Below are 27,930 nucleotides of genomic sequence, written 5' to 3'. Positions count from 1 at the left end.
CAACGTTAATACAACTCTAGACTTAAAGTGACAGTTACTCTAGTACAGTTATTAAGGACTCCTTTTTTTTTTTTCCACTTTAGGAAATGTTCTGGTTTGGATGGCAAGCAAAGTGGCCATTGGACTTGTCTCCATAGTCCCTGAATCTGCTGACAGATGAACACAGATGGGGCCTTCTGTGACCAAGCTCAGGACTTTCCTGTTGGCCTCCCTGGAGGGTTCACACACCCACAGCTCCAGAGCAAAGGCAAATGGGGAGGGCAGAAGACAGGTAGGTCTCTTACCCAAATTGCTTCTAGATACATACCACATTGGACCTCTGGGATGTTCACAGAGCTTCCCCTCCCCTATGCTAATGATTGCTCCCTAGTCTATGGCACTACTGATGACAGCAAAACCTTCAGGGGGTGTGATCTAACGGAAGGAAGTTAGGTCATTGGAGGTAGGTCTCTGGAAGATATATTGGGATGCCAGCTCCTTGGTTTCCCAGGCTGCCTTGGCTCGTCATGTGGGATCATAAGTGCCTCACCAACACACGCTCCAAAAACATGAGCTAACTGATAAAATCAACCATTATCTCTGAAACATGGACCAAACTAAGCCTTTCCCACTTTAAGTTGATAACTTCAAGTGTTTTATGAATGGGAATCTAACACAGTATGAGAAATTCTTTTAGAGATTTATTTGTTTTATGGATAGGTGAGTACACTGTAGCTGTCTTCAGACACACCAGAAGAATGCATTGGATCCCATGACAGATGGTTGTGAGCCACCATGTGGTTGCTGGGAATTGAACTCAGGACCTCTGGAAGAGCAGTCAGTGCTCTTAACTGCTGAGCCATCATCTCTCCAGCCCCAAAGTATGAGAACTTAACAGAAATCCTGGTTCTGAGTTAGGAAGTATGGTCATAAGCCCAAGAAAGCCTGTACAGTGGAGATGCGGGAATAATGCTGATTAATGGCCCGCTGAGTGACATTTGATATGGGTGCATAGAGAAATTTAGCAGACTCAGATAATGGCTCTGGGACTCCAAGGCCAAGGCTACAGAAGCAAGAAGGACAGGAAAGGAGGCCCTCACTGAACCCCAGTCTCACCTCAGTTCTGTGGTGTTGGTTACCTATACTCAACAGGATGTTAACTGTAAAGTCCCAGAAATTCACAACTTATAAGTGCATTTATTTTTATGTTTTTTTTAATTTATTATAAGCAAGTACACTGTAGCTGTCCTCAGATACTCCAGAAGAGGGCATCAGATTTCGTTACGGATGGTTGTGAGCCACCATGTGGTTGCCGGGATTTGAACTCAGGACCTTTGGAAGAGCCATCTCGCCAGCCCCTATTTTTATGTTTTTATAATGTGTGTTTTAGTACTAGGAATCCAATCAGGTCCTTGTGCATAGCAGGAAGAATCTTACCAGTCAGCTATATCCCTAGTCCTTGGCTTTTTAAAATTTTTTTAGAGAGGGCTTTTCTCAGTCTGGCCTTGAACTTGCAATTCTCCTGCTTGTGCCTCCTAAATCCTGAGATTGCTGGCAAGAGCCACCAGGCCTGGCTCATAATTTAATGCTATCATTAATCTCTTATCGTGCCTCACTGTGACAAAATAGTTGAGAGAAACCACTTGAGAGAGGAAGCATTTATTTTATCTCACAGGTGCAAAGGACATGGTCCAGGATGATGGCGGGTGGGATGGGGATGTTGACTGGAGTGGTGTTTTAGTCCATGGTGGGAACTTGCAACAGTGGCCTCACATGGTGCCAATATGGTAGAGACAGGACAGAAGCAAGGCTGTGAAATAACACCCAAGGCTACCCAAGAGGCCTAGTTCTTGGAGTGAGGCCTTACCTCTTAACAGCCTCCAAAAATAGTATCTGGAAACTCAATGGTCAAAACTCAAGCTCACTGGGACAGTCTAGATTCAACCCTGACCCCCATGCACGCACGCACGCGCGCGCGCACACACACACACACACACACACACACACACACACACACACACACACAAATGTGTGGGTTCTGTCATGTGTGTAGATTCAGGCATCTATCATAGGTCTCATCCCATGTAGAAAAAGATGGGGAAAGACTGACATACATCATGGTTAGGAAAAAAAGAGGTTTCTAAATGAGTTGATAGAGATTTCTATTAAGAAGAATGCCAACATTGTTGGTCCCAATGAATCTGGGAATGTGGGCCAAAAGGAATCTGCTATGAAATTCAAGAGGAGAATTGGGTTCAACCGGGGAGAACTGAAAGCTAACCAGGGAATTACAGAGGAAGTTGGATGTTATGTGGAAATAAAGCTACGAAGGGCATAGTGTTTGTTTGCGGTTTCCTTTTAAAAGTTTATTAGTGTGTGTGTTTGTGTGTGTGTGTGTGTGTGTGTGTGTGTGCCACACAGAGTTCCAGGCAGTTGTGAGTTGACTACTGTGGTTTCTGGGAACCAAACTCAGACGCTCTGACGGAGCAGGGCGTATTCTTAACTGTGGAGTCTCTCCAGTCCCTGTGGCTCCCTCATTTACTCAGCTCCACCTGTCCATGTGAATATGCCTCATAGCTGAATATTCCACGCCATGCAAGTTCCCTGACTACCCTGACTGTGTGTCAGTCTGAGAAAAGAGAAGGGGAAAGACGGGTATGAACGCCTCTACCTTTGAGAGACACTTCTTTATTTTAACTGCAACTCAGGCTGACCTTGAACACGATGCAGATCTCTCTCTTTAGCCTCCCAAGTTCTGGAATTAAAGATGAACTACCATGCCTGGATTCACATGAGTGTATGTATTTCTTTTCCTTTTTCTCTTTCCTTCCCTATCCTTTTGCCCTTCCTCCTTTCCCTCCCTTCTTCTCTCCTTCCTTCCCTTCCCTCCCTCCCTCCCTCCCTCCCTTCCTTCCTTCCCTCCTTCCTTTCCTCCCTCCCTCCCTCCTTTCCTCTCTCCTTCTTTCTATCTTTCTCTCTCCCTCCCTCTCCCCCTCCCTCCCTCTCCCCCTCCCTCCCTCTCCCCCTCCCTCCCTCCCTCCCTCCCTCTCCCTCTCCCTTTCTCCTTTCTTCTTTTTGAGTCAGGGTCTGTCTATGTAGCTTAGGCTGACCTGGAATTCACTGTGTAGCATATGCTGGGTGTCTAACTTGTGGTGATCGTTCTGCTTCGGCTTCTTTAATCACAATTACAGGTGTGAGCTAACGAGCCCACCCTCTCATGTAGATGTGATGGAAGTGGATTCCTCTGTGCATTCTCTGATGGTTACACCCATAGTGGTGCCCTGTGGTTCCTGATAACTGTGTTGCTTCACTTCTGCAGGGCGAGAATCATATTTTCAATGAAATCAAGGAAAATCTTTGGCTGGTGGACAGGGGCTCCTTGGAGTTGGTTAGGAGGGTGAGGGCTGCTGCTGTGATGAGTGTTGGGACCTAAGTGGCTTTTTTCTTCCTGCTTCTCAAAGAAGGAGCAAATCGGAAGGAGATGCAGCCATGGATGAGGATAAGGCTCACCAATGGCAGTGGAGCCAAAGGTGCAGCTGACAGTACCTGGGAAGAGGACTCAGAGCCCTGGAAAGCGACTTAGGCACAGCATTTTGAAGGCTTTCTCCTGGCTTTCTAGTTGCTAGAAGGAAGAGGGGTGACACTACAGATTTTAAGGAGGACAGCACAGCTTTCGCCTGCTGTAAACCTCTCATACTTGTGATACCTTGAACTTGGGGAGCTGTAATTGGGTCAGATATCATTTACAAAGAAACAGGGCACAAAAACTTTATGAAGTCGAATTGTTTTATGACTTAACTCAACAAATATCTGGCAGGTACCCACACTGGGCCCATGGTGGGAAGTACCCTCCTTTAGATCAATCATATGAAGATAGATTTGCCAGTAATGGTAAGAGACCTAAAGAATACCTATAAGGAAACTCAAGTCTCCACCTGGCCCTAAATAAGAATGGAAAGCTGCAGTATCACCCAACTCCTCACCAAGCTATCCCACCTTGTTCTGTCTACCCATCTCCAGTTATTTACTGAAGACACTGATCAGTGCTCACCCATGACTCGGAAGGATGGTTTTTTTTTTTTTTTTTGTTTGTTTTGTTTTTGTTTTTGTTTTGGTTTTTCGAGACAGGGTTTCTCTGTAGTCTTGGCTGTCCTGGAACTCACTTTGTAGACCAGGCTGGCCTCGAACTCAGAAATCTGCCTGTCTCTGCCTCCCAAGTGCTGGGATTAAAGGCGTGTGCCACCACTGCCCGGCGGAAGGATGGGTTCTAAGAACCCCATCCTTGTAATCAGTAATCAATCAGCAATACTGAGTCAAGATTTGATAAGCTGGAGTCGAATTCCCTCGAAATGCCAATGGAGCTGAAAGTAACGGCACCAGTCAAATGTGTGAATCCTGCCATGATTCAGGGCGGGGGAGGGGGTCAGCAATAACCTGAGCTCTGGCACCTATTCAGTTTGCAGAGAACATGTACTGGGCCCTGTAGGGCTCTGCCTTTATAAAACAGCAGTGTGAGCACTGAGGACTTAGTATATGAGAAGGTGGAGTTCCTGCATGTGGTAATGAAGAAGCAGGGTCCCTTGCCAAGCTGCACATGGCTACAGTCATGATTCTTACCGTGTTGGGCTTCCTCATCTTTTTGTTTTTTTTTTTTTTTTCGAGACAGGGTTTTCCTGCATAGCCCTGGTTGTCCTGGAACTCACTTTGTAGACCAGGCTGGCCTCGAACTCAGAAATCCGCCTGCCTCTGCCTCCAAAGTGCTAGGATTAAAGGCGTGTGCCACCACCGCCCACTGGCTTCCTCGTCTTTAACCTGAAGCTTAGCACAGGGCAATGCTCAGTGGTTCCCAGTTTGGAAGATTAGACAGTAGAGTCAACCTTCTGTCGCTACAGGTTCTGTATCCATTGAACTATCTGGACAAGGATTAAAAAAAATATTTGGTAAAAGGCAATGTTGCTTTTGAGCAAGAACTTTTCTTGTCATTATGTGCAGTATTAATTATGTGTCTCTGTGCGGACATGTAGGTGTTTGTGAGCTGCAGGTGCCCTCGCAAGCCAGAAGCTTCAGATTCTCGGTAGCTGAAGGAGTTACAGGTAGGGTTGAGCTGCAGAGGTGCTGGGGATAGAACTCAAGTCCTTTGTCGGAGCCATTTGTGCTCTTCATCCTCGATCCATTTCTCCAACCTTTGCCATGATTTCCTAAGCACAAAAGTGCAGCTGTTCTTACAGAGCATTTGCCCAGTTCTATTGGTGGTGTTGGGGGTTGAGTCAGGGCCTGTGGATGTGTGCGTGTGCTTTCTCTCCCTGAACTACACCTCTAGCTGCCCCATATATTTGTACTGTATTAGGTACTTTATATTCTAACCATCTAGGGATGCTGGAGCAAGTGTGTACGTTACATGATAATAACCACTCTTTCATAGAAGGAGTCTGGGTATCTGTGGGCTTGGTGGTCTTGAGAACAAGAGGGATAACATGAATGTCTTTTCTTCTACTTCCATGTATGTTTGTTTGTTTGTTTTGAATCTGGTACAGATGTCAAGGTTCTAAGCTCTGAAGTTCTCCCAATAGGACTGACATGGCAGCCGCCTTGGTGCCTCCAGGAAGTGTCCTGAAAACAAAGAAAGCATCCAAAGGCACAGGAGAAAATGTGGGTGGGACTCCAGTTAGAGCTGGGAGGACTGCAGACCCAGGAGGCAGCATTGTTAGCCTGAGAGACTGAGGTGGGGTGGGGAAGCTTGCTGGCTGCAGGAAGGTCAGAAGTGCAGCTTTGTGGGTGGTGACCTGTTACAGGGATCCTAGGGACGGGCACTCACAGCAGCAGGCTGGGAAAGCAGGCTGGATGAGGGGCAACAAGGGGCCAGTATGCTTGGAAGAGAAGGGCCCAGAAACATGCCAGAGAGCTCAAAGAAGTGAGAGGGACACAAAGGACCTCGCCGGGCAAAGGCTTGGTCCTTGTACAAATACAATGACTTCAGTCACAAAGTGTGCCTAGCCAACCTGAAATGAAGCGTCACTTGGCTTGTTTAAACCTGATTAGACATTGCTAACCGAGGGTGATAAAAGTCAGAATAAAAGTTGGAGGAGATGATGCTCTCGAGCCCCCTCGCCCCGCCCCCCATATACAATGATTCCAATAACAGCTTGCTTTCATTCCAGGTGTGAATCAGCTTCGTACAAATGATAAGAATCACACCAAAACAAAACAAAACAAAACAACAACAACAACAAAAAACCCAGGTGAGCCAGTCTGTCCATGGAATGTTTATGAGGAGTGGGTCCATGGAACAAAGAGGCAACGTAGACAAAAGTAAAGACAGCTACCCACATGCGACCAGGTGAGACTATCTATTATACATTAACTACCTGAAAGTGGTACCTTAAGATAGAAATCCATCTGACTGTGATCATGCGATTTTAGGATGGGGCGTGAGGGTGGGCTCTTGGGAAGGAGGTGCCAGGTCAGGCCAGAAAGATCTCCCTCTCCTCCTGACACCAAAGGTTCATATGTTGCAGTCTTAGCTCTAGCCTGAGAGGTGGTTTGGAAGCCTTAAGAAGAGGGGCCTAGTTAGAGAACGCTAGGGACTGCTGGTGTCGGGTTGGGGTACCCCTTTCTCCTTGAGTCTCTTTTTATTTTCCAGTTGCCATACAGTGAACAGACCCTTTGAAAGCCTTGCTACAATGTACTGGGCTGTTGTCTACCCCAAAGGCCATGTGAGCATACACGGAAACAGTGAGCCATAGTTGACCTTTCCACTGATGAAGTTGGTTGCCCCAGGCATTTTGGTATAGTGGCAGAAAGTTGCTATTATAGGAATATGCATAGAGGAATTTACACACATACATGCACACACATTATATATACACACAAAGGAATATATATAACCATATACATTCTACTGCCCATGTCTATAGATTCAACCGAGTAAACCGTTCGTCATTTGGCCTGCATGTTACTTAACAAATAATAAGAACACATGCACACCTTGGGTAGCACTTAGACCGCATTAGGTGTAAGTAATGCAGACTTAAATGAAAGTATATCGGAAGGTGCGCATAGCTTACATGTAAACATGATCCTGTATAAGGTAAGAGACTTGAGTATGCTCCTTGAATGGGTGGTTACTGGGATAGTGTTGGTGCTAGAATCAGTCCCCAAAATACCTAATGTATAGATACCACAGTATATGATATAGATCTGAAGAATCTATAGCTCTCAGGATCTGAGGTTTGGTTCCCAACAGGCTCTGCTCTAACCACTGAGGCAATAAAGCCATTTACCGAACGGGTTTCCTTGGCTTCCACTGCAAAGTCTTACCAGGGTCTAAGTGCTACCCAAGGTGTGCGTGTGTTCTTATTATTTGTTAAGTAACATGCAGGCCAAATGACAAACGGTTTACTCGGTTGAATCGATAGACGTGGGCAGTAGAATGTATATGGCCATATATATTCCTTTGTGTGTATTCCTTGTGTCTCCCGTTCTTCTGCCTATTAGTCCCCAAAGAGTTCTCCTGAAATATCTGATGCTGTCATTAAACCTTCATATTATTAAGAGATGATATCTGTGTGATGGGATTATTTCCCCCAACTAGCCAGCGCGCTCTGACTTAAGCAGGCTCGCTGAACAGAACCAGAAGAGGCAGATCTGGGCACTGAGGGCAGAATCTGGGGGACAGTCAGGCTTCATTTCATCCAGACAATTCCACGGAACTCTTGCTGTCTTTTCCTTTTCTCCCATCCATAACTGCAGCAGCTGGGCTAGTGTGACTAAAAGCCCCTGTCTCTGACAGGATCCGAAGATGGCAGGAAAGAGAGAGGTGAGGGCAAGTCTGATGGGAGATGATGGAGTTGAAGTCTGTGAACACAGTATTCAGGGAACAGATATTTGAGACACAACTGGAAAGATTCGGCAAGCCAGGGGAAGTTTTGGCTTAAGATGGGAGGAAATGTTACAGTAGCTTGGAATTGTGAGTATGTGATATTACCTCTTGGGATGAAATCAGGTATATGGTGTTGGGGTAGACGTGGAGAGATTTGTGGTAATCAGCAAGCAGTCGGCTTATACCTATGTTTACACTTCCGTTCTTAGAATGGAGACTTTGCTTTGAGCCCTGGCCCCACTCCCCATTTTAGCCCGTGCCACATAATAGATTATTTGGCAGTTCACCACCAACTGTGCTGGGTGGCATTTGTGTGCTACTAAGTCGTGCTATCCGTGGGACGCCTGGTGTGCTGCAGATGTTCAGTGGGTGGCCGCGGTTTGGCTGTCTTGCAGAAGGCTCAGAACGGATAGATATTTTCAGTCAATCAACAGTTACTTTTCCGAGGCTATCCTTGAGCCTCTGAAACGCATGCAAACAGAAAATGAATGTATGGGGAATCCAAAGAGGAAGGCGACTTTGAAGTGACTGTCCATTTTGAATCAAATGGGAAACCAAAGGCATCCGGCATCCAACCCTGTGCTCCACTATCCATTTGCTACGGAAGCATTGTAATGCCCCAAGTGGCTTCTCAGAGAATGAGCTGATCTGGGTACTACAGGTCTGCTAGACCCACCTTTCTAAAAATAAGATTTGTTTTATTTTTCAATTATGCATATGTATGCTAATATGCATGTGAGGACGTGTGTGTGTGTGTGTGTGTGTGTGTGTGTGTGTGTGAATGCAGGTGCCTGTAACACCAGTGGGGTTGGATTCCCCCAAAGCTGAAATTACAGGCCAGACTAGTCCTGACAAGACTGTCTCAAACCGTTAGGATAGAATTGCCTGTGTCAGCTCTCTTCAACGAGGTCTCCTCTTAAAGTCAAGAGGTCATGAAAACATGGTTCTATGCATGAACACCCGGTGCTAATTGTGTTCTGGCCTTGGCCCCCTAGTTGCCTTCTGTTTATTATATTGTTGCGGACAAATTCCACCTCAGGATGTGGAGGTGCTAAAACAGAATGTGGGGGATGGTAATGGGCCTGTGGGGGATGGTAACTCATCAGAGTGTAGAAGCAATGAACCTCAAATAAAAGGGAGTTTCCTGGGAATCTCACGCTGGGAACAGGCCAGCTCTGGGAAGGAGATATTACACAGGTCCAACATCTTGTTGGACCACTCTCTATAGGAAGAGCTGAAAGCCCGAATCAGTAGTGGGCAGGGCCACACCTTGACCAGGATCACTTAGATGTGCATATCCTTGACTCTCTAGTGTTATTCCTGGACCCTGAAGATGAAGACAACATTTGGAGGAGTCGTCGGATTTCTTTGTCCTTCCCAATGTGAACACATTGAAGAAATCTCTTTGTTTTCTGCTTTATACTATGATTATTTTTTTATTATCTTAGAATATTAGTAGTTAAGAGAAACAACAAGGCAAGTAAGTTTCTAGAGGGTATCTTCAATTACCCTGTCCAGGAACCAAACTCAAGAGACCTTAGCTAGTTATGAATTATGAAAACTCTCCTCCTCCTCTCCCTTCTCTTCTTCTTCTTCCTCCTCCTTCTACTCTTCCTCCACCTCTCCCTTCTCCTCCTCTCCCTTCTCTTCTTCTTCTTCCTCCTCCTTCTACTCTTCCTCCACCTCCTCTTCCTCTTCCTCTTCCTCCTTGTCTTCCTCCTCCTCTTCCTTTTCTCCTCCTCTTCTTCATCTTCTTCCTCTTCCTCCTTTTCTTCCTTGTCTTCTTCCTCCTCCTCCTCTTCTTCCTCCTCCTCCTTTCCCTCCTCCTTTTCTTCTTCCTCTTCTTCCTCTTCCTCCTTTTCTTCTTCCTCCTCTTTTTTATCTTCTTTGGTGTTGTGCATTGAACCTAGCTCTTGGGGCATGTTAAACATGTGCTCCAAGAACTTCATTTAGACTGGCAGAATGTGGACACTGATCTTTATGATAATGAAATGGGTCCGTATCTCAACTGCATGGTGGCTATGGGAATCCACGCCAGTGATAAAATGTGAATTCCTCATTCCCACCACATCAATATCACTGTCCTACTTTGGTATCACAGAACTATCTAGGTTCATAAAATGTTACTGATGGAGGAGACTAGAGAAAGTTGTAAGAGGTCTCTGCCTTTTTTTTTTTTTTTGCATTTTCCTGTAGATCCACAGTTCTCTTTCCCTCTCCCTCCCTCTCTCCCTTCCTCCCTCCCTCCCTCCCTCCTTCCCCCCCCTCCATTCCACCCTTCTTTTTCAGGTCAAGTTTAGCTGTGTGGTTCAGAGTGATCTAGAGCTTGCTGGTTTCCACCTGTCAATCCTCCTGCCCCAGTACTATGACTACTAGGAGTAGGAGAATACATCATCATACCAAGTTCAGTTTATGGCTAAATAAAAAGTTTGATACAAAAGACGACAGAAAGAACCTCCAAAAAATAATAAAAGCAAACATTTAAAGTCTCATTATCCTCTGGCCACAGCTAACATTTTAGAGGAGAGAATAAACTTTCTCTTAAAATGAACTGGGTGTGGGTGGGTGGGTGGATTATATAACAGAATTACTGAAAGTAGATGAAAAAGAAACCCAAGGTTTGTCTTAAAGAGACAGGGTGCTAATTCTATCCAGGATTTCAGATGACCCTCTGTGCTAATGAGCTTCGATCCATACCCAAACCAACAACTAGTTATGCAGACTGATGGTACTGTCCTATGTCTCCTTGAAGTCATAAAATACTCTAGGCATAAAAAATTAAAACTTGACAGTGTGTCATATTTTTGGAGATAAATTGAATTAGTTATTTTGCTCCGTCACTTAAACCAGAAATTACTGAATTAGTGTTATCAAAATTTGCCAGCAACGCTGATAACCAGAGGGAAGAGGCATAAAAGCAGCGTGCACGGCCAACAGGTATCAGCTGAGAGCAAAGGAGCACCCCAGAGCACCTGTGGCCACACAGACATTTAATTGTCATTAAAATAAACACGGGAGCATTTCATGTGTCAAAAGGTTGAGACACCGTTTTCAGTCAAGGCCATCGAGGGCTTTGAGGCTCACCCAAAGCAGATCGAGAGTCACATTGGGAGGAGTAACAGAAATTCAAAACCTTAGGCCTTGATTTCATCACCTGGAGCTACGTACACTGCTATCAAGGGGCTTTAGAATGCTCTGTATTATCAGCACTAATTATAGGTGTGGTTCCCAACTGAACTACCTTGGTGCATTTGTTAAAACTCATTTTGATTGGACTGGTCCAATCTGAACTGACTGACCATGGACTGACTGACTATCTATATATCTATGTATCTATCTATTCATCTACCATCTATCTGTCTACCCATCACCTATCTATCTCTTTATCTATCTGCCTACCTATCTATCCATTATCTATCTATCCATCCATCGTCTGTCTGTCTACCTATTTATATATCCATCATCTATCTATCCATCCATACATCATCTGTCTATCTATCCCTCCATTATCTATCTATCTATCTATCCATCCATCCATCCATCCATCCATCCATCCATTTATCTACCTGCCTGCCTGCCTGCCTACTTATCTATCTTTGAAAGTTGAGGAGAAACTTATTTATTTTGAAATCATTTAACATGATATAAAGTAATGAGTTTTCATGGCATTTTCTTACATATGTATCATGCTTCATTATTTAGCCCCTCTGCCCTGTCTCCTGCTCTCATGTCTTGCCTGTCCCTTGTATGAAGGCTTTTTTTTTCTAAAAAAATAATTTTCTGAGAACTGGCTTATAGACAGTTGGTAGAGTATCTTCCCAGCATGTACAGGGGCCTAGATCTGGTTCTAAGCACCCATTAAGTGCTGTGCAGTTAAATGCCTGCACCCCAGCAATCTAGAGTTAGAATCATAAATTTAAGGTCATCCTTGGCTACTTAGTACATTGGAGGCCAGCCTGGGCTACAATGAGACCCTGTCCCTGCTGTCTCAAAAAAGCTTCTTTTATTTTAAAATGATGTCTAGCGATATATAAAAGTAAAATGGTGAGATTTTGATGCTATACTTTTCAAATTACTATGTTTTTTTTTTAACTTAGAAATTGTCTGTCTGACAAATTATCACACTGAAGCCTCTAATGTACTAATTTGTGTTTTCTGACCTTTGTAACTGAGTTGTCTTGTGTCTTTGCTTTCTAGCTCAGTAAAGAGACCCTTCATGTCAGGATTAAATTACTATAGGACTTTTTTTTCTTACTGAACACTAGGGCAGAGAGACCCTTGGCTTTTTCATCAGTCACAGAGCAGCATTTGCCACCTGCTTGGTTTACATACTTTGGCAGAGATTCATTTTTTCCCAGTCTGTGCTGCCTGGCAGCTCTGTGGCTAGGTGGAGATTGGACATTTGATCTTTAAATTCATCATACTATCAGCACAACAAAACATGATAGGAAAATTTAAACCCAGAGGGTATTTTATCTTTATAGGCTGTTTCTTTAATCATTTGAAATTTTCTCTATTTTTAAACACCTTCAACTTAAACTTTAAACAGCCATTTTACAGGCAAAGCAACACGAGACACGGTGGCAATAATATGTGGACAAACATTTTCTTTTTGTTTTGCTTTGCTTTGTTTTGTTTTTCAAGACAGGGTCTTACTATGTAGCTCTGGCTATCCTAAACTCACTACGTAGACCAGGATGGCCTCAGATCCATAGAAATATACTTGAAATATTTTCTTTATAAAAGAAGTGGGGGGGGGGGGACTTTCTCTGCCTTACTGTCTGGAGAGTGTCCCTGAACACAAGTGCCTGGCCTTATCTGAAGAACGACCTTGTGCAGGCCTGCTTAACTCAGCACCTGCTCTGGCTTCCTGCCCACATGATTATTAGGTATGTACTATGACCAATTAGCCCTTTCCACCTGTACCCTAAATCCCTTATATACCCTATTTCTGGAACAATAAAGTTGAGCTATCCCAGAAGTTAATCCGTAGGTACTCACAGCCTTTGGAACCCTGCCTGACCCCTGTTCCTTTTATCCTCATAGGTTGATGGTTGACAGACCCCCAGGAGAAGGGAGACCCACACTATATGATGAAAGTAACATCACACACATGCCGTAGGTCTTTGTAGTGGATTTGGCCTAATGCTGCTTGTATCTAATGTTAATTTGCCCCCCCCCAAATTTGTTTGCACAAGGGGGTCCACCGTAAGACACAGAGGGACCCTGCCCCCAGTTAATTCTGATTGGTAAATAAAGATGCCAGCAGGTAATAGCTGGGGAGGAGCTATTTAGATGGAGTTTAGGTTTTTCAGGTTAGAAACCATGAGGAGGAAGAAGGAAGCCATGATACCTTAGAAGAACATGCAGGGGGTTGGGGACAACCAGAGTCATCATGTAAAAGGGCTAAGAGAACATGGCCCAGAGAGCTGCTCAGTTGGGTCAAGGGTAGCCAAGATGGAGTATAGAAACTAGTTAAGTAGTAACCTGGGATTATCTACAGGAAGTGGATTCTAACAGCACGGAGGTTAGGCAGTTACCCAGCTATTGTGTAGCTGAAGGCAGATCAACCTATAAAGGCTGTGTGTCTTTCATTTGGGAGTGTAAATGGTCAAAGGCAGGATGGATCCCTGTGCCAGGACGTATTAAAATATTCTTACTACAGGTATCCACTGAGATTTCATGACGTAACTATGCAGTTGGTTCACAGTGCTTGCGCCAAGTACCGTGTGCTCCAAGTTACCTTTGGTCATCATCAATAAACTAAACCAGACGGAGAGATTTGAAGTCAAGGCCGAGGTAGAGGTCTTCTGATGTGTAATTTGCATAGTGCTCACTGACTAATCTTCTCTGAGCCTTGCTTCATTTCTGGTCACTCCAGAAGCCCCGTGGAGCCCTTCGCTATTTGCCCACAGTTCTTGCTGAGCAAAGGTGCACTCTTGCCTGGCACGGGTATAATAAGGCACGGGTGCTCCCCTCTCAGGACAGGACTTAGATACTTCACCCAGGCGAGATGAGAATGTCTGGTTCTCTCCAGATTTTAAATTGTGCTTTGTGTCAGCCAGGATGTTTGCACTTTAGTGATTTTTTTTTTTTAATATTATAGAGGAATTCCATCTCAAGTGCTCCAGAGACAAACGGAAGTCAATGTGAACTCTTCTTAGATAGACAATACACCAGGATGGGTTATCACACAAGTAGAGTCGGCTGCCCCAGACATTTTTCTCCTTTTTCTTTCTTTTTGCCTAAGTTTCCGAGGTGTGTGTGGGTAGATGTTCAGTTTTGTGTAGAGAGATTCCAAGACAGAAACATCATTAGCAGAGAACAAGGAACCTGGCCAGGCAATATCCAAACGCTTATGACTTGATTTTGATCTTGAACAGAATATAACTAGGGCCTTGTTGGGCAGGCTTCTGCTCGACATCCGGCCATGGGCTCCTGAACTTTTCCCTGGTTGCTTTATTCAAAGTTTATTCATTGACTTAGTGCCTGGCAGGACAAAGCAAGCTCCAAGATCTGAGACTTCAGTAAGCTTGGTATGGATAGCTGCATTCTAACCTCATTTTACATACAAAGAAAGTCACATTAAACTTAGACTCATGCAATATATCATTTGTAGAGCAGGGATCTGCAGGCACCAAGAGCTATTTTCTGAAGACCTGGACAGATTATCCTGAGTTTTTGTCTACCTGGAGCCCTAATGCTTGCTGCTGCCTCCTCCTCCTCCTCCTCCTCCTCCTCCTCCTCCTCCTCCTCCTCCTCCTCCTCCTCCTCCCCTCCTCCTCTTTTCCCTCCTTCTTCTCCGTGGAACAAGGTCTCCTATGTAGCTCAGTCTGGTCTTGAAATTGTAATCGTGTCTTAGCCTTTGAAGGCTGAGATTACAGGGATGTTCCAGTACTGCTTTTTCTTCGTCTTTCTCCACACTTATCACCATGTTCCTGCCCCTGCCATGCAGCTACAATCGGCTGTGATGTCCCATTTCTCTCTCTTCAGGCTCCTGGCATTATCAGAGGTCAGACTGCACTCAGACCCCGAGCACCTGGCTGGATGTCACCTTGCCTAGCTAAAAAGAAGACCCACCCTTAAATGCACATCACCCCTTTGGTGTACCCCAAAGGAAGTAGGCTCAGTGTGTCGCTCTGTGGAGATGCTGGGGCTTATTTTGATCATCAAGCTCTACTGTTACCAGGAACATTTGGGTAAATGAGGGAAGAGTGCTTGCTTTTCTCAGACAGGAAGCTGACCATCCACTTTTTCCTTTTCTTTTCCTATCGTAGCTCTGATCTTAACCAACAGTGGCTCCTATAAAACCCTGGGTAGGTTTATTCCTGTTGGTCCAGTTCTGCCCACCTCCCTGTCTTCTCAGGCTATGCTGCCCACTGTTCCAGTCTCTACGTCCGTGAGATCCAACTTCTTTAGACTCCACATATGGGTGTGATCACCTGACATCTATCTATTTATGTCTGGCTTGTTTCCCTTAACACAGGCAGGAGGGGAAAGCTATAATGCCCCAGAGCTCAGCAGGCTGCCTGTAACATAGACCAGGTATTGTGTACTTCACAACAGTTAGAATACTGTTTTTGTTTTTGTTGTTTGTTTGTTTATTTTTGGAGACAGGGTTTCTCCGTGTAGCCCTGGCTGTTCTACAGCTTGCTTTGTAGACCATTTTGGCCTTGAACTCAGTGATCTCCCTGCCTCTGTTTCCCATGTGCTGGGATTAAAGTTATGCACCACCATGCCCACTTCAGAAGAATATTCTTATCACAAAGGAAAAAAAAAATCTGTTTTTCATGGGGGAGGGTGGTGGATACACTAATTGTTACAACTGACGACAATATGCATTTGTATCAAAGCGCAAAGAATTATTAAAGATTTATCCAATCTATTGGATTGAGAGTGGTCTGGGTGACTGAAGTCATTATGGGCTCAGAGAAGATAAGATTCTTTCACAGACAAACTAGCAAGTTAACAAATCAGTGGAAGCCTAAAGATCAGGCCCTAATTCCCTGATGTACTGTGATCTGAGCAGCTGGCCTCATCTCTCACCACTTCACTACATCTCGAAGGTCCCTGCAGCTGTTACGGTGGGTCTCTTCTGCACAGCTCTTCTATGTGGCATAGGAACCTTTGGGCTTTATGGTTTGGTTCAGCAAACGCACATAAAGGGCAAGGCCGGAAGAGAAAGGATCAGCAGAACATTTTGTTGGTCATGTTAAGTGTTAAAATGGATAAGAGATACAAATCCAAGTCTTAGCCCATAGACTGATGTTTGGAAAAATGCCATCTGTTCCTAATAGCCGATGACACGCATGAAGCCTGTCTTCCCAACGGAGGACGTGTGGCCAAAATGGACCCTGTTGTGAGTGTCTATGAAATGAGAGAGCGTGAAATGTAATACCAGCACATATTGGATAGATTTACTCAGAATCCACTGTAATGGTTTTCTTGAAGCTGTTTATTTTTCTATAATGTTTAGTCAATGCTTAGTTGTTGATTGAGAGTGAAGCCAACGGCTACCTTGTGTGAAAAACTGGCAGGGTACACATGATACACATCTCTTCCTCACCCTGACTGACTCGCAGAGCATGGAGCCTTCCTGTGCACATAGCTGCAGGCAGGTGGATGTCACCTGCATTTAGGATGGGTGAGACGGTACAGTAGTCTCTGTGGTTTTCACTTATTCTTCCTGTGCTGGGAAGGCTCCCATACAGACCACCCCCCGACCCCCGTTCAAGCTCCCAGCATCAACTCAGAGCCTCAATGGGACAAGAGGAGACACCCTCCTAGGCAACACCCATCTTCTAATAGTCTTGTTGGATTCCAGTGAAGACTCAAAGACTCCAAATACTGCCACAGTGTAGGTGTTTCCATACAAAGTGGCAAGAGATAGATAAACTTGGGGTCTTTAAAACACCAGGACCATCAAATACCAGACTAGGCCACAGGTCAGAATGTCATAGATTGCAGTTCCTTATGACCAAGCTAAACCTAGCAGGGTTTGAGATGGGCACACAGTGCCAAAGATGAAGTCAACTGCTACCAAGGGAAAACCTAACACATGAAATGTCCCCAGTGGCCCTTCAGTACCAGTTTAGACACCCCACAACCTGCCTAGCAGAATCCCAGCATTTGTGCTGAGCTGACCAACAGTCACTAATGATACAGGTCATATAGTGGAGCAATGACTTACCAGCTTCTGCTGGGTGGCTGGAGATAATCGCCACTGGCTTGTGGGTTATAATAACATTGTCTAGGTTACTTCTTAGAAATGGGGAGCCTGCTTTTGCTAAAAGCATTGACTCTTTCCTACAGCCATGGCTACCTGACTTCTAATAATTAAATTCTATTACTAAAATGGGTTAAAAGGCCTGGCAACCTCGTCTCCATATCATGTTTGTTCCTTTGTTGCTACAACCTTTGAGTCCGACTCCACTCAGTTCTGTATTTAGCCATGTTGATCTTTTGGGAAATGTTTTGTCCCAACCCATAGTACAGGGTGAATCTTGTCTACATCTCTCTGGAGTAGATGTGTTTATTCTATCTTGCCCTTCCTCTCATCAGCTCAAGCATCCACAACCCCTCTTTCTATCATAATGGCAAACCAAACCATGTAGCCAAGATGCCAGCAACAGATGGGACTTACAGTTCTGAAAATCCTAACCCTAATGACTAGTCCCAAGCATGGGGTATATAAATGCAGGCTGTTGTATCAATAGCAGGAGTAATGCAGCTTTAAGTCTCTTCCTGATTTGCAAATCCCAAGGGCAGGACAATTTGCACATGAAAAGCAAAATACTCATTGAAACCCCACACCATAATCAAGTGATGCCCACCAAAACTTAGCCTACTCTAAAAACATTAACAAAAGGCTGACACCTCCTTTGTTCAAGCAAACCCCATGGTCATCTCTGGGCCATCTGGATGAAGTCACTCAGAAGTTGAAGTCCCAACTTTTACCTTGCCTATTCTGTTAAAGTCTGTGGTTCAGTCTCATTTGCACTGATCACATGCCACAAGATCCCAGGGTCTGGTTTCCATCCCTGTCCAATGTTTGGATTTCTTATAAAATTACTATCTATCTGGAATTAACTAGAAAGCCTGGATTTTATTTGTCAACCTGATTGTCTGAACGAGAGAGAGAGAGAGAGAGAGAGAGAGAGAGAGAGAGAGAGAGAGAGAGAGAGAGAGAGAGAGGGGCAAGGTTATTGTGTCTGCATATCTGAGAAGAACTGACTGATGTGGCGAGTGCAAAACTCCACCTGCTAGTGACAAAAGCTACAAACTGTTCTTCCAGGTGAGCAAGCCACTGCCAGTCAGAGTCTGCTTGCTACTTTGTGTCAGCAAACCCAGCCAATCAGAGTCTGGCCCAGTCATAGGCTGCTTGCTACTTTGTGTCAACAAATTCAAGAACGGCTCCTTCTACGGTTCCTCCCTAGCGCAAGTGGACCTGGCTCGGAATTATTTGACTTTAAGAAGTGAATGGCTGGCAGGTGATGCGCTTGTTAAGAGAGAAATGGGCCCAACCCTGGGGAAAGGTTGTTTAGGGGTGGGGGTGGGGGATGGGGGACACCAGCAGACACACACAGATAAGCTGTAAGGAAGCAGCCCTTCAAAACCACACAGGCAAGTCCTGACATTACACATACAGAATGTACAGTGACCGATTTTTAAAAGACATTATTTGGAACACTTCACAAATCACCTCTATTTCGTTCATGGATATTGTCTGACACTGCTCTTGGAGAATTTCCCATCAAGTAAGGTATATGGAACCCACTATCTTCTGTCTGGATATTAATGGCCAGGGTCACGGTGCTAAGCTTGCTGCTAAGATGTTTATGTTAGAAGTATTTTTTTTTGTTGTTGTTTAGTATGGCTAAAAATATCTTTGTATTTTTATTTATCAATTTATTATTTATCAATCATTTATTGATACCATATCCTGCTATAAATGTTTCTAATTCATCTATCATTACTTATCTTGACCCTTACATTTGATGGTGTCTTTGTAGAATTACTTTATTGGAGTTAGGCTGGATTTAATCATAAAGTTAAGAGGGAAGTGTTTTCCTCTTGGCATTCAGTTTTTATATAGTCACATATAACTCAGGGCTGTATCGCTATGCAGAGTCTGTACCATGGAGGCTAGGTAAGCTTTTCCAGGCCTCTGGACCTAGAAACTGGCCATAAAAATACACTTCCTCTGCAAAAATCATTGTTTAGAGTGAGAAACTTTATATATGGCAGGGTTTAAACCGATGACATAAATCTGCTTTTTGTTGTAACAAAATATGTAAGTGCCTAGTTAATATTACTGGTCCATCTATCCCTTGCCCCTTTATAATTTATTTATTTTTAAAAATTTTAGCAGGGCATTTTTAGGTCTCCTGGGAGAGTCATACCATGACCACCTTGGCATAAAGTAATACATTTAGAAACAGGTGTTTTTTTTTTTTTTTTTTTTTTTTGTCCCAGCCCAGAGCTTGCTAATTGAGAATCTAAGTAGGGTGAGATCAACCAGAGGATGCTGGGCTGTCTCTCCCAGACCACAGCAGCAGCTGTTCCTGTGGATTCTCACATGGTGGTGGAGGGAAGGACGGGTAGGAGGGATGGGAGGTATGGAACCTGTCCTTCTCTGTGGGACATAGGTGGCATTTGTTACTGTTAACCATGTGACTACACCAAGGATGCCCATTTCCTCCACAGCTGCTCGCAGCTGCGGCCAGGCTGGAGCCCCCAAGCTCACTCACCGGTGCTGCTCTGGATGGTCCTCACGGTGGTGGTTGTGCGTGGAGGGGAGGACGACCGCAGCGACACGCATTCGTCGTCCTGGGAGCAGCCCTTTTCGATGGCCCGCACATAGCTGTGGCTCCGCATGCGGAAGCAGCCAGGCAGGGGCAGGTCCAGCGCTTCCACCGCCTGCGACTCCAGCTCGCTGAACACAGACTCGCACACGGATTCGAACTGGCCGTTCACCTCCATCTCGCTCACCTGTGGGAAGCCACAGGGTGGTAAACACCTGGCCCTCAGTTCCCCACCAACAACTCCAGCTCAGCATCTGGAAACATCATTCCCCCACAAGAGCAGCAGTGTTTATGTGTCATTCCAACGTGTATCTGTCTTAGTCAGGGTCATTCCAACGTGTATCTGTCTTAGTCAGGGTTTTTATTCCTGCACAAAACATCATGACCACAAAGCAAGTTGGGGAGGAAAGGGTTTATTCAGCTTACACTTTCCACATTGCTGTTCATCACCAAAGGAAGTCAGGACTGGAACTCAAGCGGGTCAGGAAGCAGGAGCTGATGCAGAGGCCATGGAGGGATGTTCTTTACTGGCTTGCTTCCCCTGGCTTGCTCAGCTTGCTTTCTTATAGAACCCAGGGATGGCACCACCCACAATGGGCTGGGCCCTCCCCCATTGATCACTAATTGAGAAAATGCCTTGCAGCTGGATCTCATGGAGGCATTTCCTCAAGGAAGGCTCCTTTCTCTGTGGTAACTCTAGCTTGTGTCAAGTTGACACACGAAACCACACACGAGAGCTTTGGGGCTGGGAAGATATCTCAGTATGTAAGAACTCTTGCTTGTCAAGCCAGAGGATCTGAATCGATATGTGACAAGCAGTTGGTTACATGTGCTTGTAGCAGAGGCATGGGGCAACTCCGGTGGCAGAGACAGGCTATTCCTGATAGCTCATTGGTCAGCCAGCCTAGCCAACCAGGAAGCTCCAGTTTCTGTGCGAGCCCTTGCTTCAAAAACACAAAGGAGAGAGCAATAGAAGAAGACTCCTACCCCTTCCTTGGTCTGGAACACACATCTACACACCTGGGTGGATGTACCTTCTACCTACCTTCCTCTCAGAGGAGAGCTTTGTCTCTAGAACAGTGAAGAAATGCAGGCTGGGAAGGAAGCTTTGCCCAGTGCGTTCTGGATAATTCTATTTACAGTTTCCTGTTAGCTAATGTTTATTTTGCATGACTGGAGACAGAACTCACAGTCTCTTCTGGCTCTGTACTCCAGCCCCTCCTTATTGATAAATGGGAGTTTTAAGAGCAAAGTTCATTGGCTCGAGGTCAGAGTTCATGTAAATTTTTTTAGCAACTGCTATTTTTGTAAATTATTTTACTATGCCTTTTGAAGTGACTAGTCCGTCAAATCATTTCAAGGTTGACTGAAGTTGAGTGCACAGTATGAAACATGCATTTTTAATTTTATTTTGTTTTGCAAAATATATACTTTGCTAAGATAGGCCAAACCCAGATATGTCAAAAATCTTAAAAAAGCACTATCAAGATTTCAAACTATTCAAAAGATGGACTAGTTGGCCATCACTGGAAAGAGAGGCCCATTGGACTTGCAAACTTTATATGCCCCAGTACAGGGGAACGCCAGGGCCAAAAAGGGGGAGTGGGTGGGTAGGGGAGTGGGGGTGGGTGGGTATGGGGGACTTTTGGGATAGCATTGGAAATGTAAACGAGGAAATTACCTACTAAAAAATTAAAAAAAAAGATTTCAAACTATTGTCAGGTTTCACTTTTCATTTAAAAAATCCATAAATTTATCTTTATTATTAATCAATGAATTAATTAATTGACTCTTTATGTAGTCCTGACTGTCTAGGAGCTCTCTATGTAGACTAGGCTGGCCTTGAACTCAAAGAAATCCTCCTGCCTCTGTCTCTGGAATTCTGGATTAAAGATATATACCACCAGGCCTGACCTCATCCATAAACTTTTTATAAATACATTTATGAAGATCTTTTTAAAAATCAGATAACTAACCACCACCACCACCACCACCAGATTTTATGGTGGTGAACATCTTAGGTAGAGGCAGGTGAGCTCTCTGCCTACTCCTCTGAGGCAAGGTATGTCTTCAAACCTAGTACTAGCATTTCCGCAGCTGCCACCGCAAGCCCCAGCTCTCCTACATTTTCTCAGTTCAGAGCTGGGGTTAGAGACACGTGCAGACTGCACGGCTTGTGACATGGGTGTCGGGATTCAAACTCTGGCCCTTACAATCGAACATCCAGCACTCCTAATTGCTAAACTATCTCTCTAGCCTTCTGAATAGGTAGAGCTTTAAAAAAAAGTTAATTAATTAGTTAATTAATGAATGAATTAATTTTGTGCGTATGCATGTGTACACCTGTGGGTGCCTGTGGCACGGTTGCCTGTGGAGGTCAAAGAACAACTTGCTGGAATGCATTCTCTCCTTTCACTGTGGCTCAAGTATCGAACGCAGGTTATCAGGCTTGGTGGCAAGCACCTTTACCCAGTGAGCCACCTCTATGACTCAGTCATTGAATCAGAATGGAAGTTAAGGATCTGCAAGGGTTTGTGTGTTTTATATGTGACCCATTCAAGCCTGAAATAATTTCAAAACAGTTTACTTATGTATGTGCTCATAACTACAATTTGGTTGAGTTTTTTCCTTTCAAGTTTTGTAATAAATATCACAAAGAAACAGTGAACTAGCTATCCTTGTTCAAGTTGCAGACATGAACCTTGGGCGTCTGTCTTTCCAGAGGGTTAATATACCATCTCTCCTAGTTCTAATAAAACTCGACTCATACAGCAGACATAATTCTGTAACTTGCTTTTATTTTGCTGAATCGTCTAGGCTAAACACACATTCTTAATAGGATTGTCCCTTATTCTACACAGGCATAAAAAAACCTCAAAGGAAATAAATGTCTAACTTAATAAATAATAATAACCAAATATTCATGGCAATACTAAAAAAAAAATCAAGAAAGGACATTTCCAAGCTACCTCACAGCCCTTTGAAATCTTTATCTTAACAACCAACCATCTCTAATCTCCATTTTAAAAAGTTTTGTTCATCCAAGTGTAAATCTCTGGGGTCATCAAAACCAATCTGATTCAGAGGTTTTGAAGGGATCAAAACTAGAGGCATCCCCAGCCTCTAATACATCATTTGTTTAAAAAATTAAGTTACATTTATGTTTGCATGTATTTATGTACATGTATGTGTATACGGGTTATGTGTGTGGGTATGTGTGCCAGAGCGTGCACATGCTCGGAAGACATCTTATAGGAGCCACTATGTAAGTATCCAATTAGTATTTCTTTAGATTGTATTATGTTAAGAAGGTTTTATTTTAAATATTGTTATGTGAGTTTCATAAATTGCTAAATCATTTTTGGGTTGCAATTGGGACGCTGTGTAAAGTGGTGTTAGACCTATTTCTGCTGTTTATTCTTTGTATCTGTGTGAAGTGGTGTTCTCAGCACCAATGGCCCACTCTGAAAAACACCTGCTGTACTCTCAGCCCTCCTATCAAATATTCAGCCAAGGTCTTTAGCAGGACAATTTACTTTCATCTTTAATAAATGCTACAATTAGGGCTGGAGAGATGTCTCAGTGGTTAAGAGCACCGACTGCTCTTCCAAAGGTCCTGAGTTCAAATCCCAGCAACCACATGGTGGCTCACAACCATCTGTAATGAGATCTGACCCCCTCTTCTGGGGGTGTCTGAAGACAGCTACAGTGTACTTGCATATAGTAAATAAATAAATCTTTAAAAAATGTTACAATTAGATGTATGCTAAAGAATTGCTTCAAAACAAATTTTATCATCAGTAAATCTGTACACCTGGAGTTCATGAAGAAAAATCTCAAGCATAAGGGGCTCACATGTTCAAAAAGGTTAAGGAGTCCACAGGAGTCTAATTCCTTGGTTTATAAAATTTTATTTGGATTCTTCTTCAGAGTCTTTGGTGAATAATGTCAGATTTTAAATAGGAGCAGAGTACAGTGTGCTTAAGCTCAACACTATTATTCTATTGGTATATATATATATATATATATATATATATATATATATATATATAAAACTATGTGAGAGAATAACTCTCGCAAAAGCAACTCCATTTTGAAAAGTCAGTATTTATGGCTCAGTGACTTTGAAGAGGCAGCTGTTCTCTGAATAATGACAATGTTGCAGCTGTAACAGGAACTTTGAAATTGTCCTTAAAGATAATGTGTTATTTGAAAGTTGAATATGGAGCTGGAAGAATGATGTATCATTAGGACTCCGTTAAGGACAGTTACTCTTTCTGTTTTTTACTTAAGGCCAAATGACTACCCCGTGAAATTGCAGCGCTTGACCCAAAGACAGCATTAGTCTTTTCCATGCCTGGTATCTTAGTAAACTGTAACTGGGAAGTAATGTCCCAAAGAAGGTCATATCCCCAGTACAGAGACCTGAAGTGGCCAGCTGAACAGCACAGAGCCCTGCTGGGGGGACATGCCATGTTTTCCTGTTCTGAACACATTAAAGTTATAAAGTTATCAATGTGTATAAATTTTTTCACAAATTTATTTTATTTTTTGAGACAAGGTTTTATCATCTAACCTCGACTTTTCTGGAACTCACTATGTAGACCAGGCTAGCCTCAAACTCATAGAGATCTCTCTGCCTCAGCCTGCTGAGTGTGGGATTAAATGCATGTGTCACCATACATAGCTTTATAAAATATTTTAAACTCACAGATGCATTCTGTGTGCGATTCTTGCCTCGATGACATGCTCTAAACTGTACTCTTTTAGGATTACATTTTTGTCAGTGGGGTCTTCCCTAGGCATGGCCTCTGCAAACAACATTGCAGGTAAAACCTTCTCTATCAAAACCATCCTGAAAACTAGCTGGCACCTACCTGACCAGGTTATGAATTTCCAAGGATTCCCTCCTTGTGTCTCACCCATCTGCAAAGAGCCCTTCCTCTCCTACACCATCAACACCAGGGGCTTGCCGGGGATGAACGAGTGGCCCACCCGCAGCATCAGGCTGCACTTTTTGCCGACTCCGCCAATGGTCTACGCGCTGAGACCACCGCCGCATCCTTGCCCTCTCCTTCCTCCCTGATTACAGCGCGTGGCCACGGAGGCTCTGAGGGCTCTCACCTGACTTATGGTGCTCATGGCGCGCATGTAGCTCTCGTTTCTGGAGCGGAACTTTGGTGACGTGAGCAAGCCTGCAGGGTCCAGGCTGTCCAGGCTTCTGTTGATGGAGACTTCACTTACGGCCCTCAGGTAGCTGTGACTCCGGATCTGGAGTTTGGGGGAGTGTTCATTGGAGATCCTGAAGAAGAACAATGGAAGCGTTTGGGTGAGTGTTCGCAGGAGGTCCTGCAAGGGTCAGACTCAATGGGGACCATGATAAGCCGTGGCTGTCCTTCGTGCAGGACTTTTAACACCAGGGCAAACACTACTGATTTCCATGATTACTAAAGTTCAATATGGTGGCTCAGGAGAAAAAAAAATCTTTAGTTTCTATTCTTGTTTTCTTTTAAATTAAAATTTGTATTAATTGACACAGTAATTTTATGTAAAACATAGGGCTTATGGTGTGATATTTTAGTGTATATATTTAATAAATGATTAGATAAAAAGGAGTGACCTAACCATAGCGTCAAACGTTTATCATTTCTTCATGCTGGGAACTTTCAAAGTCCTTTCTCCTCCCCACTTTAAATGCACATTTTATGGTTGTCAAACTTAACCATCTGACTATCCCATGGGACATTAGGAGTTTTCCTTCCTATTTAAGCACACCTATGTGTGCCTCAGTCATCCTGTCTTTACTCCCTCCCCACTCCCCCCAGCCCTCCGGGGTTAGATTCATGATTTCTATGAAGTCAACTTTCTAGGCACCCATGCACAAGTGAGAATGGGTTCCATTCACATAGCCACAAGTGATACTTTTCAGTTCCTTTATAATAGCTGCCTAATGTTCCACTGTGTATAGGCGCTGTGTGTTTTCTTTGTCTACTCTTCAGTTTATGGATCGACATCTAGGTGGATTCTAGATGTTAGGTATTTTGAATGAAGCCACCATGAGTATTAGAAGGTTGACGTCTTTCTCAACGTACTATACATAGCCAGTGGTACAACTACTAGTTCATGTGGTAGCTTTATCTCTACTCTGATGAGGAGTTACCATATTGTTTTCTGTGATGACTGTGACAATGATTTTAAATTTTCACTGAGTATGAGACTTTCCCTTTTATTCACAAAAGGAAATCATTCCCCCCATTAAGACAGGGTATTATGGCCAGGCGGTGGTGGTGCACACTGTTAATCCCAGCACTTGGGAGGCAGAGGCAGGCAGATTTTTTAGTTCAAGGCCAGCCTGTTCTATGGAGTGAGTTCCGGGACAGCCAGGGCTATACAGAGAAACCCTGTCTCGAAAAACCAAAAAAAAAAAAAAAAAAAAAAAGACAGGGTATTATGGGCTGGAGAGATGATGGCTCTTCTCTTTCCAGAGATTCTGAGCTGAATTCCCAGCATGGTGGCTCATAACCATCTGTAATGGGATCTGATGTCCTCTTCTGGTGTGTCTAAGGACACACAACATATGTACTGCAGACTACACATGAGCTACAGTGCACTCATATACATAAAATAAATAATTCTTAAAAAAAAAAGACAGGGTACTATGAAGCCCAGGTTAGCCCCTAGTTTTTCATGTAGCTGAGGCCGGCCTTTGAACTATTTCCCAAATGCTAGGATTTCAGATATGGGTCGTGACACCCAGCTTAGAAGGAAATCTTGTTTCAGGAAATCATTAAGGTTTGATGACATTAGAGAACAATCCAAAGTCTCCTTAAGCATGAAGAATTTCTCCTATTAATGCTCATATACCCTGAGGAAGGAAACAAAAACATAACAGTGGCAGATCTATTTCAGAATTCTGAGCTTTTCAATGTGTCAGATTTTCCTTTGTATACATTTGTTTCAATTTTTTGTCTTTGAACATTAGCAACAGCAAGTAGGTCTGTATCTATACCCATCTACAAATTAATTGCTTTTCTTTCACTCACTAAATCAATTATCTATCTAAACTTTCATTCTCTCACATAACCGAGACTGAATCTAGGGAACAAACTCTGAAATCCTAGCCGCTGAAAATGCACCTCTCTCCAAATCTGATCTATAGAGACAGCTCTTCCTATACTTTGTACCCTATAGATTTGCCCTAAATGCACTATAGGAGCTTAGAAATTATGAACTCTCATTGAAAAAGTCAAGCCAGGGATGGGGGGATGGCTTAGTTGGTCAAGTGTCTGACAAACAAGCATGGGGCTTTGGGTCTGGATACCTCAAACACACATATAAATCCCAGCCTGATTCACAGAGCCAAAGGTGCTACAAAGGCTAGTGGGAGAGAACCGTTATTAATAGACTTATCCAGCAGTGGGCCTTCCACGATACTATGCTGACTTGTCAGATAAGATGTGCCTATTTGTAAAATAGTGGCACCATTACAGGGACAACCAACCTGCTGCACAAGAGGAGATCATGCTTGGCTAGGAGTCCATGCATGGGGGTGGGCACAGACCCTCAGGGCAGGAAAGCCTTTAAGTGTTGTCTCACTCAGTGGACATGTTGTCAAACTGCCTTCTAAATTATTTTGTTTATACCCAGAAAGCAATGCTACTCTTAGCCTTGGCCAGAGACCTTTGTTTGTGTAGTGGGCAGAGCTCAATGCAGAGACTCTTCATTTGTCAAAGTGCTTTGAATAAGTGACTGATGAATTCTAAGCCCCAAAGTGGGACATTTGTACCATACTCTTCAAGATTCAATGAACATCATAGAAGAAGGGACAGGAAGAATGTCAGGCCCAGAGGATGGGAAGGAATGCTCTGAAATGCTGTGTTCTGGATATGACTTAGCAGGTGTTCTTGTGAACACATAGTGGTTGTGATTTCCTGCACACACCTGAAGAAATCACGTCAGTGAACATTCTAGTGCAGATTGGGGAGAGGCCCTGAGGCACTATGCCTGTTTGGGGAGCTATGGGCTGCTGGTCAGTTGATCATGTTCCACCGGTTGGATGGTCTCATTCACATAAGAGTAGAGTTCATCAAAGGAAAACAGATATGAAGGTTCGCAGGAAAATAGGTTCCCATGCTACCAAGGCACATGATCAGGTGTGCAGTCTCACTGAAAACCAGGAGAATGCTAACACATTTTGACACAACACATCCCTGAACACCCGTGGGAGGTGAGAACATTCCAAATGTCCTTTAGATGGCAGTGTATAAG

The 27,930-nt window shown here is 43.9% G+C and overlaps 1 protein-coding gene and 1 long non-coding RNA gene across 32 annotated transcripts in view; one reads left to right on the top strand and one right to left on the bottom strand.

The window, feature by feature from the left end:
* Gm36746 overlaps window positions 1–19,650 on the top strand; it is a 54,910-nt gene extending 35,260 nt beyond the window's left edge. The window contains exons 2-5 of the long non-coding RNA XR_003952404.1: window positions 84–271; window positions 6,138–6,316; window positions 18,153–18,348; window positions 19,565–19,650. This is a non-coding gene — a long non-coding RNA (predicted gene, 36746). The remainder of the gene's footprint in view (window positions 1–83; window positions 272–6,137; window positions 6,317–18,152; window positions 18,349–19,564) is intronic.
* Window positions 1–27,930, bottom strand: part of Dlgap1 (DLG associated protein 1) — an 852,341-nt gene that overhangs the window by 138,996 nt on the left and 685,415 nt on the right. For all 31 annotated transcript variants that reach the window (NM_001360665.1, NM_001347411.1, NM_001347412.1 and 28 more), the window contains 2 exons: window positions 24,787–24,964; window positions 19,609–19,849 (listed from right to left, as the gene is read on the bottom strand). In NM_001360665.1, the coding sequence (NP_001347594.1) occupies window positions 19,609–19,849; window positions 24,787–24,964 (419 nt within the window). The remainder of the gene's footprint in view (window positions 1–19,608; window positions 19,850–24,786; window positions 24,965–27,930) is intronic.

Source organism: Mus musculus, chromosome 17, assembly GCF_000001635.26.
Source record: "Mus musculus strain C57BL/6J chromosome 17, GRCm38.p6 C57BL/6J".
In the NCBI taxonomy this organism is placed as follows: Eukaryota; Metazoa; Chordata; class Mammalia; order Rodentia; family Muridae; genus Mus; species Mus musculus.
Note: the sequence above shows the minus strand (reverse complement) of the source record. Positions and strands in the feature narration are given on the sequence as shown.